Genomic DNA, 14,223 nt, shown 5'->3' with positions numbered 1-14,223 from the left:
AAGTGACATTGGCAAGGGAAAAACTATCGCTAAAACAAAAGCAAAATACTGAGGATGTTGTACATCTGAAATAAAAACAGACAGGGCGAGGAAAACTCAGCAAGCCTGGCAGTGTCTATGGAGAGAGAAGCAGAGTTAATTGCTGGAATTTTACTGGCACGTCCGTCCCGGAATTGGGGCGTTCGACGCTCGCAGGACGGCGCACTGTTGGCCTCGGGCGGGATTTTACCAGCCCCGGGCGGGCGGTAATATTCCAGCACTGAGTTTTTCCAGCATTTTCTGGTTTTTTTATATTGGAAACTATCGCTCATCCTTAGTTACCCCAAAGTAAGTAAGAGTCATCCCAGGGAACGGTGATGCTTTCTTGCCGTCCTGGGGCTGTGTTTCTACAGCCCGTCATTGGCATTTAGTGAGCCCCTTTATGTTGCTACTCGAGGAAGGGATTAATACAGGAGTGCTCACTACACCTCCATGACATAAATTTCCTTAAATGTTTAAAACAAATAGCTTGGCAACTCAATTAATTAATTAACTCAATCATGCAACATACTTAACACAAGCGTGGCACAGTGGTACAGTGGTTAGCACAGCTGCCTCACAGCGCCAGGGACCCGGATTCGACTCCCGGCTTGGGTCACTGTCTGTGTGGAGTTTGCACATTCTCCCCGTGTCTGCGTGGGTTTACTCCGGGCGCTCCGGTTTCCTCCCACAGTCTGAAAGATGTGCTGGTTAGGTGCATTGGCCATGCTAAATTCTCCCTCAGTGTACCTGAACAGGCGCCGGAGTGTGGCGACTAGGGGATTTTCACAGTAACTTCATTACAGTGTTAATGTAAGCCTACTTGTGACACTAATAAATAAACTAAAGTAATATTGGCACCAACAATTTCTAGACTTATTCAATACCACAAACCCTCACAGACTTAACCTGTATTGGACTGACCAAAACTGACCTGAGCTGTACAGGGTTAACACAATCCGACCCAGACTTATGTTGACCTGATTGGGGAATGTTTAGCATCAAGTGTTCGGGGAGTAGAGTAAATATATCCATGATCATTGTTGCCCATCGCAATATTGAACAACACAAATGTATCACTCCATTATCACTGGGCCAAAATCCTGGAACTCCTTCTCCAACAGCACGCTGGGTGTACCTGCACCACATGGACTGCACTGGTTCACAAAGAAGTTTGACCACCACCTTCTCAAGGGCAATCAAAGAATGGACAATAGAGTCATAGACTCATAAATGTTTTCAACATGGAAACAGGCCCTTTGGCCCAACTTGTCCATGCTGCCCTTTTCTTTTTAAACCCCTAAGCTAGTCCCAATTGCCCGCATTTGGCCCGTATCCCTCTATACCCATCGTACCCATGTAACTGTCTAAATGCTTTTTAAAAGACAAAATTGTACCCACCCCTACTACTACCTCTGGCAGCTTGTTCCAGACACTCGGCACCCTCTGTGTGAAATAATTACCCCTCTGGACACTTTTGTATCTCTCCCCTCTCACCTTTAACCTATGCCCTATAAACCTATAAATGGTGGCCTTGACAATGACACTCACATGAAAAAAAATAACTTTAGTGATTTGTTCAAAGATGATTTTGGAGTCTTGTTACGAATCTCTCACTCTGCAGCGTGTTGCTTTGTGGGTAATCTGGGTAAGACCATTCTTACCTTTGTCAGATGCTACACACGCACAGCCGAACAGAGTGACGTAGTCCATTCTAAAGTCGGCGTTAATGGGGTAGTGGTGAGACAACTTAATCATCTTCTTGAAGGCATCGTAGATGAAGATGAAGCTGATCAGGGATGAGAACCCTTCCTCGGTGAAGCGAGTGAAGTACCGGACCAGGAAACTGGCGTCAGTGGCAACAAGAATGAGACAGAGGAAGGAGGACCACAAACCGATCCAGAGACGGAACTCGAGGTAGTCAAAAGCGTTGTCTCTGGAAGATGAATGAAGAGGAGAGAATTGGTTTAAACTATCCAAAAATCCTGGACATGCCCAAAGAGACACACAATTCTGAGCAAGTAAATGTCAACATTAATTAGCTACTCAATTTGAATAAATTAACCAACTTAATTTCAATGTAACGAATTGTGAGAGTAGAAATCACCCATTTTAACCGGTGTACGGACAATTGTGCAGGAACCAGTTTAACATCAAAGGGAAAGCTTAAACTGCAACAGACTCACAAGAGTGAAAATCACGGATAATCCAGAGGCCCAAACTGGAGGTTTGCAGAGATTCTGGAGATTTATAGAGCACTGGCGGATGTTACAGAGATAGGGAGGGTTGTGGGGAGTGGAGGAGTTAACAGAGATAGGGAGGGTTGTAGGGAGTGGAGGAGGTTACAGAGATAGGGAGGGTTGTGGGGAGTGGAGGAGTTAACAGAGATAGGGAGGATATGCAGCAATGGAAGGATTTGAAAACAGGGATGAGAATTTTAAAATTGAAGCATTGTTGGACTCGGAATGACAGGATTGATGTGACAGAACAGTTTTGGATGAGTTACAGTTTACAGAGGGTGGAAGGTGAGAGACTGACCAGGAGAGCATTGAAATTGTGACACGCAGACGCACATTTGCGTTTGGAACCCCTTCCCTCAAGTGAAGTTCGGCACTGGGAATGCTAAACTGGAAAGTGGCCTCCTCAAAACTGCCAGAAGAATCACTTGATAAATCCAATCTACCACAACGTTGTCCTACATTGTTGGTAACTCCCTCAGCATTCGGCAAGACATCTAACAGATTCTGTCAGTAACATACCACCCCACTGCTGACTGTACAGGGAGTTAGTCAAGTCTGCAAGAACAGGATAACTTAGCATAATTTTATAGTTCCTTTTAAATCCAGGGGCCCACATGAATCAGAAGTTGAAGCATTTGCACTAATGGAAAAGGCTTTGCCTATTACTGTTTCCTGTGAAGTTGCTCCATCATCACATTGACTTGCAGATACTATCAGTGCGTGCGAGAATGGAATTCTATCACGCCAAATATGGAAATGACAAAGGCAACTTTTTCTCACATTTGAAAGAGCCATTGTCTAAACGTTGATGGTTAAGATTGTACGGTGACAATCAACCCTTCAAATAAAGAAATGATCCCTACTTACTCTTGTGTTTAAACTGCATCAACAAGTTAAAATGGCCAGCGTTATCTTACGGAGGTATTACTGTACCAGCCCTTGTGAATTTGGGAGAGGCTGGCTTCCTGTGAGGGGTTTAGCTTTGCTCTCCCTTTGCACTCAGCCCGCTGAGTGGTGTTGATTTTGCCTTCCCCTGTTTAAAGGGGGGCTAGCGGGGTGTAAAGATTGGTGGGTTCATAGATCATAGAATCCCTACAGTACAGAAGGAGGCCATTTGGCCCAATGAGTCTGTACCGACCACAATCCCATCCAGGCCCAATTCCCCAAACCCCACGTATTTACCCTACTAGCCCCACTGACACTAAGGGTCAATTTAGCATGGCCAATGCACCCTAACCCGCGCATCTTTGGAGTGTGGGAGAAAACCGGAGCACCCGGAGGAAACCCATGCAGACACGGGGAGAACGTGCAAACTCCACACACACAGTGACCCAAGCCGGGAATCGAACCCAGATCCCTGGTACTGTGAGGCAGCAGTGCTAAGCACTGTGCCACCGTGCTGCCCTTGTACCACCATGCCGCCCTGTTGGACCCATTCACACTACGGCAGCACCACCCAATTTTGATAGGGACCTCCTGTCAGCTTCCCAAGTGCCTGTTTCAGGCGATGGGTTACCTTTTGAGATGGAATCTATGACACCACTCAGAAACCTCTCTCCTTCATTCTGCTGCAGCCTGTGTTACGTTCCACGGGCAGTGGATACGCAGAGGCCCCTGGAGCCAAAAAGGCTAAGTGGCAAATTTTATCTATGCCACCACCACACCCCACCTCCCCCGCCGGCCCACCCATCCACACTCCCCCATCCCCCAGCCAGAAGAGGAGTGTTAATCTGGACTGCTGCTGGCCTGGGAACCCCACCCTCTGTGATCAGAGCTGCCCCCCACCCAATGGGTGGATGGTGGGAGGGTAGCCAGAACAGGATCAAATCTGGAAATAACGCTGATATGAGTGAGGTTTTCAGTAAGAGCAGGCTTGGACTGGAATTGTTGGACTTAGGGGGTCTTCGTGATGGGAGAGGAATATGTTGGAATATAAGCATCAAAGAGAAGGAATGAGAATATTTGTAAAGATTAGAGCAGGATTGTTAAGGGAGATCTCATTACAGTGACGAGAAATCTTACGCAGTTAGACATACTCATTCCGCATTGCTCAGCTTTAGAATGGGCGGCACGGTGGCACAGTTGGGTGGTGGCACAGTGGTTAGCACTGCTCCCTCACAGCTCCAGGGACCCGGTTCAATTCCTGGCTTGGGTCACTGTCTGTGCGAAGTCTGCACATTCTCCCCGTGTCTGCGTGGGTTTCCTCCGGATGCGCCGGTTTCCTTCCACAGTCCAAAGATGCGCAGGTTAGGTGGATTGGCCACGCTAAATTGCCCCTTAGTGTTCTGGGATGCGTAGGTTAGAGGGATTAGTGGGGTAAATATGTGGGGTTACGGGGATAAGACCGAGCTGGGATAGCTTGTCGGTGCAGACTCGATGGGCCGAATGGCCTCCTTCTGCACTGTAGGATTCTATGATGATGATTCTATGAGAAGTACTTCTTGTTTCATTCTGCTGTCTTGGCAAAATAGAAACTGCGTGCAGTCTTTGCTTCTCTTTGACTTAAATCCAAAGCAACTGTTCTATTCTTGGAAGCAGAATCTGGCTCTGAAGCCCAGGTCCAGGCTGGCACAGGTGACAGCACACAACAGGTTACCCTCTGGGAGCGGAGAACAATGGCACGGTGGAGTTTGAGGGCACACGGATGCCAGCTTGGTGCGATGAGAATCACAAATGTTCACTGTGGCAATGATGTTCACTTTAGTTCAGCTTCAAGCTGTGGTCACACTTGGTTAGGAGTGTGGCACAGTGCGTATTGTCACTGCACTGGCAACATGCATGGCATTACCCCCACCCAGACACATCCTGAGCCACTTGTCTCTCCTGCAGGAAACCCCACAAGGTGAAGGAGGAAGCAAAGAGAGGAATCGGGGGCCGACCCTTCCAGTGCTCGACTGGACACAGTTCCTAATGAAAGCTGAACTGTTCGCCGGAAATCTCCGACCGCGCCCGCGGCTGGGATTCTCCGACCTCCCCCGCAGCTGGGATTCTCCGACCTCGCCCGGGGCTGGGATTCTCCGACCTCGCCCGGGGCTGGGATTCTCCGACCTCGCCCGGGGCTGGGATTCTCCGACCTCGCCCGGGGCTGGGATTCTCCGACCTCGCCCGGGGCTGGGATTCTCCGACCTCGCTCGGGGCTGGGATTCTCCGACCTCGCCCGGGGCTGGGATTCTCCGACCTCGCCCGGGGCTGGGATTCTCCGACCTCGCCCGGGGCTGGGATTCTCCGACCTCGCTCGGGGCTGGGATTCTCCGACCTCGCCCGGGGCTGGGATTCTCCGACCTCGCCTGGGGCTGGGATTCTCCAGTCCCGCTGCTGTGAATGGAGCATCAAATTCTCCATTCTCGCTGGCAGCGGGGGCAGGGAGTGCGAGATCGGAGAATGCTGACTGTTAATTCTGTTTCCCCCCTCTCCGCAGCCGCTGCCAATCCTGCTGAGTAATCTGCCAGCACTTTCTGCTTCTCCATCATTGAAACACAGGTTATCTGCCCATCGTCACGCTGCTATGTATGGGATCTTGCTGTGCACAAACTGGCTGCTGCGTTTCCTGCGCTACAACAGTAGAAACAGCTCAGAAAGTACTTGATTGGCTGTGGAGCACTCGGGGACATGCTGAGGTTGTGAAAGGCACTATATAGATACAAGTCCTTTCCTTCTATTTTTGGTGAGGGTAAGTGGTTATCCAAGTTTCACATCATTAGATGGCCAGATGCCTGTGGAAACTTAATTAATTCACTCAGCAGATTTTACCTCCTTCAGCCAGAGCCGGGAGCACCAGATGCTAATTTTAAAAAATTAAAAATAGATACTCTTTTGAACATACACTGATGCAAGGCTCAGCCTCAAATCCACTGAGCTCCATGAGCAGCGTGGGCACTGTTTCTATTATCCTCAAGGTTCAAATAGAACCCTTCGGCCCTTCATGTTTGTGCTAGCTCTCTGTATGAGCCACTCCACTAGACACACACCCTTGCCTTTGTCCTGCCACGGTACAAATCATTTCTCTTTCGATAATTATCCAATTCCCTTTTGAACAGCACGGTGGTACAGTGGTTAGCACTGCTGCCTCACAGCGCCAGGGACTCGGGTTCGATTCCTGGCTTGGGTCACTGTCTGTGTGGAATTTGCACATTCTCCCCGTGTCTGCGTGGGTTTCCTCCGGGTGCTCTGGTTTCCTCCCACAGTTCAAAGATGTGCGGGTTAGGTGGATTGGTCATGCTAAATTGCCCCTTAGTGTCAGGGGAATTGGCTAGGGTAAATGTATGGGGTTATGGGGATAGGGCCTGGGTGGGATTGTGGTCGGTGCAGACTCGATGGGCCGAATGGCCTCCTTCTGCACTGTGGGGATTCTATGATTCTGTGAAAGCCTCGATTGAATCGACCTGCCTCACACTCTCAGGCAGTCGATTTGAGGTCTTAACCACTCCCTGCGCCAAAAAGACCTTTCCTCTAATCACTCATGCTTTATTTCACCAATTAACTTAAGTCAGCGTCCTGTGATTTCCAACCTTTCCACCAATGGGAACAGTTTCTCTCTCGCTCCCTCTGTCTAGATCTCTCATGAGCTTGAACATCTCTATCAAATCTCCCCTTAATCTTTCCTTCTTCAATCTATCCTCGTAGCTGAGGTCTCTCTACCCAAAACTATTCCCGTGAATATTTTCTGCACCCTCTCCGAAGACTTCAAACCCTTCCTAACGTGTGGTGCCCAGAATGTGACACACTCCTCCAGATGAGGTCCAAAGCAGTGTTTTATAAGGTTCACCATTAATCCATTGCCTTTGTACCTGACGCTTCTATTTATAGATCAATCACAAAGGGCTTTTGATGGAGTAAATTTACAGAAGCTGTTTACACTGTCAGGAAGATCGGACACAGATTGAATTTAATTGGGAGCGGGGGGATGAGCAGTGATTTATTTACGCGGTGAGTTGTTGTGGTCTGGAATGTGCTGTCTGAAAGGGCGGTGGAAGCAAATTCAATAGTAACTTTCAAAAGGGAGTCGCATAAATACTTGGAAAGGAAACATTGCAGGATTATGGGGAAAAAGAGTGAGGGTTAGATAAGTTTTGTCAAAGAGCTGGCACAGGCAAGGTGGCCTGAATGGCCTTCCTCTATCATTCTATGAAGTGGTGCGAACTGAAAGTAGCTACAACACATCTGTGGAGAAGCACAGGCACAACTACACTGAACAGATCACGAGAGCTCCATTCAATCTGTCAGTCCATGTGTTTCCTCTCAGGTTGAGATTTGTTAATGATCTGAGGTGATTTCATAGAATCATGGAATCCCGATAGGGCAGAAGGAGGCCATTCAGCGCATCGAGTCTGCACCAATTCTCCAACAGAGTATTCAGGTATTACCCAGGCACTCTCCCCCCGCCCTATCCCTGCAACCAGCCTCCCATCCATTGACTCTGTCTACACTTCCCGCTGCCTCGGCAAAGCAACCAGTATAATTAAGGACCCCACACACCCCGGACATTCTCTCTTCCACCTTCTTCTGTCGAGAAAAAGATACAAAAATCTGAGGTCACGTACCAACCAACTCAAGAACAGCTTCTTCCCTGCTGCCGTCAGACTTTTGAATGGACTTACCTCGCATTAAGTTGATCTTTCTCTACACCCTAGCTATGACTGTAACACTACATTCTGCACGGTCTCCTTTCCTTCTCTATGAATGGTATGCTTTGTATAGCGCACAAGAAACAATACTTTTCACTGTATGTTAATACATGTGACAATAATAAATCAACTCAAATCAAATCAACCCTACACATTTCCCATGGCCAATCCCCCTAACCTATACATCTTGGGACTGTGGGAGTAAACTGGAGCACCCGGAGGAAATCCACACAGACACGGGGAGAACGTGCAAACTCCACACAGACAGTGATCCGAGGCCAGAATCAAACCCGGGTCCTTGGCATTTTGAGGCAGCAGCGCTAACCACTGTGCCACCATGTCGTCCATTTCTCTCTCAGAAGAATTCCCTCTTCTGTTGAAGAATGGACGTAGCTTCCAGTTTCTGCCCATTGACTTTATCAAAAACATATCTAACTTACATCTTCCTTTAACCTTCTCTGCTCTGAGGAGAACAATCCCAGATTCTCCAACCTCTCCACGTTAACTGGAGCTCCTCATCTCTGAAACCATTCCGGTAAATCTCCTCCGCACTCTCCCCAAGTCCTTGACATCCTTCTTAACATGCAGTGCCCAAGAACTGAATGCAATGGTGACATCCAGCTAGGACCTAGCTGGTGTTTTATGAAGATTTGCCTGGGCTCCGCACTCCCATTGCACCCAGGATTCTGTATGTCTTTTTTGAAACAACTTTATGGGCCTATCACGCTGCCCTCCAGGATTTGCACACACCATTCACCGGGGCATTTGTACCGAGGTTATACTTACTTGCTAAAGCTGAAGAGGAGACGTTCAAAGACTAACACGGGCCCCGTGCTGCTCAGGATGGTCAGTGGTTGCCCAGCAAAAAGGCAGAAGACAGCTCCGCTGACTGCTGTGCCCAGGAAACTCTCCAGCACACCCTGAGGAACACAAGAAATCACCATCAGCAAACTCCGCCAGTCACACAGCTCCTCAACCCCCATGTCGGTGCCAGTTACATCGCGTTTAGGGCCCAGAAATAGATTATCCAGCCCAGCGACTCCTTCCCAGTGTTTATTCTCCTCTCGAGTCTCCCGCCATTCTTTCACATCTCGCTCCCGGTATATCCTTCTGTCCCTTTCCTCTCATGAGCAGAACCAGCCTCCGAAGAAACCTAGCTACACTATTCACCTCAACCACTCACTGTGGGTGCGTTCCACGTTCTCACCATGCTCTGGGTGAAGGAGTTATTGTATAGAGTAAGAGATGGGGCGGCTCGGTAGCACAGTGGTTAGCACTGCTGCCTCACAGCGCCAGGGACCCGGGTTCGATTCCCGGCTTGGGTCACTGTCTGTGCAGAGTCTGCACGTTCTCCCCGTGTCTGCGTGGGTTTCCTCCGGGTGCTCCTGTTTCCTCCCACAGTCCAAAGATGTACGGCTTGGGTTGGTTGGCCTTGCTAAATTGCCCCTTAGTGTCCCGGGAGGCATAGGTTAGAGGGATTAACAGGGTAAATGTGTGGAATTACAGGGATAGGGCCTGGGTGGGTTGTGGCTGGTGCAGACCCGATGGGCCGAATGACCTCTTCTGTACTGTAGGGATTCTATGATTCTTTATGAATGAAGTGTAAAAGTGAAATTGATGAATCAGAGAATCATTCAGCAGCAGAGAGGACCATTGGGCCCATCCTACTTGTGATGTTCCTTGAAAGAGCTACAGGGCTCCACAGGGTAGGTAGAGGGAGGGTGTTTCCTCTGGCTGGGGGCTGGTTTCTCGAGCCAGGACACATAGACTCCGACTAAGGGGCAGGCACATTGGGACTGAGATGCGGATAAAGTTCTTCACTCAGAGGGTGCTGGATCTTTGAAATTCTATATCCCAGAGGGTTGTGGAGGCTCAGTCATTCGAATATGTTCAAGACAGAGATCAGTTGATGCTTAGATATTAAAGATATCATAGGATATGGAGACAGTGTGGGAAAGTAGTGTTGAGGGAAATGAGCCACGGTCATGTTAACTGGTGGAGCGGGTTCGAGAGGCTGAATGTCCTACTCCTGCTCCTATTTCACATGTTCTGACGTTCCAATGAGTCCCACTCTCCCCTCTTCTTCTCCCAGAACCCCGGAAATTTTTCAATTTCAAACATTTATCCAATTCCCTTTGTAAGTTACAATTCCGACTGTTCTTTCAGGGGGCAACTTCCAGATTATAACGACTGGCTGGCTTTGTCGCCTCCGGTTTATTTTGTCCTTTCTTCCAAAATACATCAATTCACTCTTCTCTGCAATAAATTCCACCTGCCCTGTCTCTGCTCATTTCGCCAGTCTGCTCGCGTCGCCCTGTATTCTCTTACCAGCCTCCTCATTCTCTATCACATTTTCAAGCTTTATGTCACCAGCAAACTTTGAAATGATTTGGCCGTATTCAGAATGAGCAGGGCCCCGAACACTGACCCTGGGAGACACGATTGCACGCTTATCTTTTGCCCGTTCTATAACTTTTTGATTTCATTTTGGTTTGTCATAGAGGTTTACAGCATGGAAACAGGCCCTTTGGCCCAACTTGTCCATGCCGTCCTTTTTTTTAACCACTAAGCTAGTCCCAATTGCCCGTCAAAAGAGAAAACGCTGGAAAATCTCAGCAGGTCTGACAGCATCTGTAAGGAGAGAAAAGAGCTGACGTTTCGAGTCCAGATGACCCTTTGTCAAAGCAGTAATTTGCTTTTACCCAATTGCCCGCATTTGGCCCATATCCCTCTTTACCCATCTTACCCATGTAACTGTCTAAATGCTTTTTAAAAGACAAAATTGTACCCGCCTCTACTACTACCTCTGGCAGCTTGTTCCAGACACTCGCCACCCTCTGTGTGAAAAAATTTGACCCTCTGGACACTTTTGCATCTCTCCCCTCTCACCTTAAACCTATGCCCTCTAGTTTTAGACTCCCCTACCTTTGAGAAAAGATATTGACTATCTAGCTGATCTATGCCCCTCATTATTTTATAGACCTCTATAAGATCACCCCAAAGCCTCCTAAACTCCAGAGAAAAAAGTCCTAGTCTATCCAGCCTCTCCCTATAACTCAAACCATCAAGTCCCGGTAGCATCCTAGTAAATCTCTTCTGCACTCTTTCTAATTTAATAAAATCCTTTCTGTAATAGGGTGACCAGAACTGTACACAGTATTCCAAGTGTGGCCTTACCAATGTCTTGTACAACTGCAACAAGATGTTCCAATTCAATGCTCTGACCAATGAAACCAAGCATGCTGAATGCCTTCTTCACCACTCTGTCCACCTGTGACTCCACTTTCAAAAATCTATGAACCTGTACTCCTAGGTTTGATTCCATTTATTATTGTCACATGGATACAGTGAAAAGTATTGTTTCTTACGCACTATACAGACAAAGCATACCGTTCATAGAGTACATAGGGGAGAAGGAAAGGAGAGGGTGCAGAATACTTTTCACTGTATACCAATACATGTGACAATAATAAATCAAATCAAATCAAATCAAAATGACCTGCTCGATGCCTTTAAAATAATGAGAGGGTTTGAGGGTGTGGACATGGAGAAGATGGTTCCAGTTCTTGGGGAGACCTGAACCACGGCTCATCAACATAAGATAGTCACTAATACATCCAATAGGAATTCAGGAGAAACGTCTTTACCTCAGAGAGTGATAAGAATGTGGAGCTTGTTACCGCAGGGAGTGGGGAGGTAAAGGACATAGATACATGGATTAATACATAAGGGGGAACTGAGAAGGTTATGCTGATAGGGTGAGACAAAGAGGGATGGAAAGCTACCCACGTGAGGAATAAATACCACAATTGGGCCAAATGGCCTGTCTGGACAGGAAAGATTTATGTAGTTCCAAATGTGACAGGCTTGACTGAAAGTGAGAATCAGTCTCCTAAAATAGGAGTAAAAGGTACACCTGCCCTGCAGCGGAAAGCAGCCACCAACCTGCATGTTTTCAGTAGCGTCGCCAAGGAGACCTCCAAAGGTGATCGCATTGGTCACGGTTCCCAGGTAGATGAACAGAACAGCAGAGAGTGACTGGATGCTCAGAGCATCGTAGAAGTCGCTGGCGAACCACGGAATTTTCCTCTTGATATCGGCCACAAAACCGCCAAACAACCTGAAAATCAGACAAATGAACATCAGAAATAAGAAGTAGGAGCCACTCGGCCCCTCGAACCTGCTCCGCCATTCAATCATGGCTGATATTTTTCTCATCCCCATTCTCCTGCCTTTTCCCCATAACCCCTGATCCCCTTATTAATCAAGAACCTATCTATCTCTGTCTTAAAGACACTCAATGACCCGGCCTCACAGCCTTCTGCGGCAAAGAGTTCCACAGATTCACCACTTTCTGGCTGAAGAAATTCCTCCTCATCTCTGTTTTAAAGGAGCGTCCCTTTAACCTGAGGTTGTGCCCTTTGATTCTAGTTTTTCCTACTAGTGGAAACATCCTCTCCACGTCCACTCTATCCAGGCCTCGCAGTATCCTGGAAGTTTCAATAAGATCCCCCCTCATCCTTCTAAACTCCAACGAGTACAGACCCAGAGTCCTCAACCGTTCCTCATACGACAAGCCCTTCATTCCAGGGACCATTCCAATTTAGAAGTGCTAGTGCTCCTAACTGATTCAAGTGAGCGCACAACATTTGTCGACAATTATTCAATGATACATGAACTTTATCCTAAAGAGTCAAACATAGAAACAAGTAAAAATCACTGTGCAAAAACCAGTCCAAAAAATCATGGATGAACCTCGAACATGAATTTCCGGTTATTGTCGAGTAGCTAAAATATTTATCAATGTGACAGAATCGCCTTTCTTACTTTCCAGTTTTCTTCAGTTCATCAGGGACATCATGCCCTCCACCTCCATGCCCACCATCATGAGGCATGTCTCCGTTCATCTGGATACTCTCTCCTCCTGAGAACATGTTCTTCCTGTTTCAAATAAAGATGCTGTTAAAACACTGAGCTTTCTCAAGCATGTTGAGTGATGTTGTGTCCACAGCACAGAAACATTCAGCCCAACTGATCTTTGCCCATGTGAACATGCCATTCGAGTCTCCTCCCCCACTTCATCTCACCCTGTCAACAAACCCTTCTATCCCTTTGTCCCTCGTGTTTTTATCCAGTTTCCCCTTAACAGTATCGACACTATTCCCCTCAACCACTCTCAGTGGGAGTGAGTCCCACATTTTCCCCACTCCCTGTGGGAGCGAGTTCCACATTCTCCCCACTCCCTGTGTGAGCGAGTCCCACATTCTCCCCACTCCCTGTGGGAGCGAGTCCCACATTCTCCTCACTCCCTGGGGGAGCGAGTCCCACATTCTCCCCACTCCCTATGGGATCGAGTCCCACATTCTCCTTACTCCCTGGGGGAGCGAGTTCCACATTCTCCCCACTCCCTGTGGGAATGAGTCCCACATTCTCCCCACTCCCTGTGGGAGCGAGTCCCACATTCTCCTCACTCCCTGGGGGAGCGAGTTCCACATTCTCCCCACTCCCCGTGGGAGCGAGTCCCACATTCTCCCCACTCCCTGTGGGAATGAGTCCCACATTTTCCCCACTCCCTGTGGGAGCGAGTTCCACATTCTCCCCACTCCCTGTGTGAGCGAGTCCCACATTCTCCTTACTCCCTGTGGGAGTGAGTTCCACATTCTCCCCACTCCCTGTGGGAGTCCCACATTCTCCCCACTCCCTGTGGGAGCGAGTCCCACATTCTCCTCACTCCCTGGGGGAGCGAGTTCCACATTCTCCCCACTCCCCGTGGGAGCGAGTCCCACATTCTCCCCACTCCCTGTGTGAGCGAGTCCCACATTCTCCCCACTCACTGTGGGATCGAGTCCCACATTCTCCCCACTCCCTATGGGATCGAGTCCCACATTCTCCTCACTCCCTGTGGGAGCGAATTCCACATTCTCTCCACTCCCTGTGGGAGCGAGTCCCACATTCTCCCCACTCCCTGTGGAAGCGAGTCCCACATTCTCCCCACTATCCATAGCTCCAAACAATAGTGCATGTTGCCATAGCAATTCAGACTGCTTCTAGGGCTGTTGGTTGGTTGGACAGCTGGGATGGATCAATAGCATGGGGTTTGATCCCCATTCCAGCGGGGGGAGGTTTGGGGCCTGACTTATTGCCCTATCTTTGGCGGGTAAGATCGGCGATTGGGCAAAGAACTGAAGAGGAATATAGAGGCCAAAATCATGCACATTACGTGACCTCAGCATGATTCCATATAACCTCAACACCACTCGTTATCTTTCTAATTATAGCCTTCCACAAATCACTCCGTTTTTGTTCTGTATTTTTTTATTGGTCTTATTGACCTGTGTCGC

The 14,223-nt window shown here is 48.3% G+C and overlaps 1 protein-coding gene across 4 annotated transcripts in view; it reads right to left on the bottom strand.

Annotated features, from left to right (window-relative positions):
• LOC144488359 (electrogenic sodium bicarbonate cotransporter 1-like) overlaps positions 1-14,223 on the bottom strand; it is a 189,531-nt gene that overhangs the window by 76,699 nt on the left and 98,609 nt on the right. For all 4 annotated transcript variants that reach the window (XM_078206518.1, XM_078206638.1, XM_078206450.1 and 1 more), the window contains exons 11-14: positions 12,710-12,823; positions 11,828-12,002; positions 8,669-8,802; positions 1,683-1,954 (exon numbers count right to left, since the gene is read on the bottom strand). In XM_078206518.1, coding sequence (XP_078062644.1) covers positions 1,683-1,954; positions 8,669-8,802; positions 11,828-12,002; positions 12,710-12,823 — 695 coding nt within the window. The remainder of the gene's footprint in view (positions 1-1,682; positions 1,955-8,668; positions 8,803-11,827; positions 12,003-12,709; positions 12,824-14,223) is intronic.

The sequence above is a fragment of the Mustelus asterias genome, chromosome 1, assembly GCF_964213995.1.
Source record: "Mustelus asterias chromosome 1, sMusAst1.hap1.1, whole genome shotgun sequence".
NCBI classification, from domain to species: Eukaryota; Metazoa; Chordata; class Chondrichthyes; order Carcharhiniformes; family Triakidae; genus Mustelus; species Mustelus asterias.
Note: the sequence above shows the minus strand (reverse complement) of the source record. Positions and strands in the feature narration are given on the sequence as shown.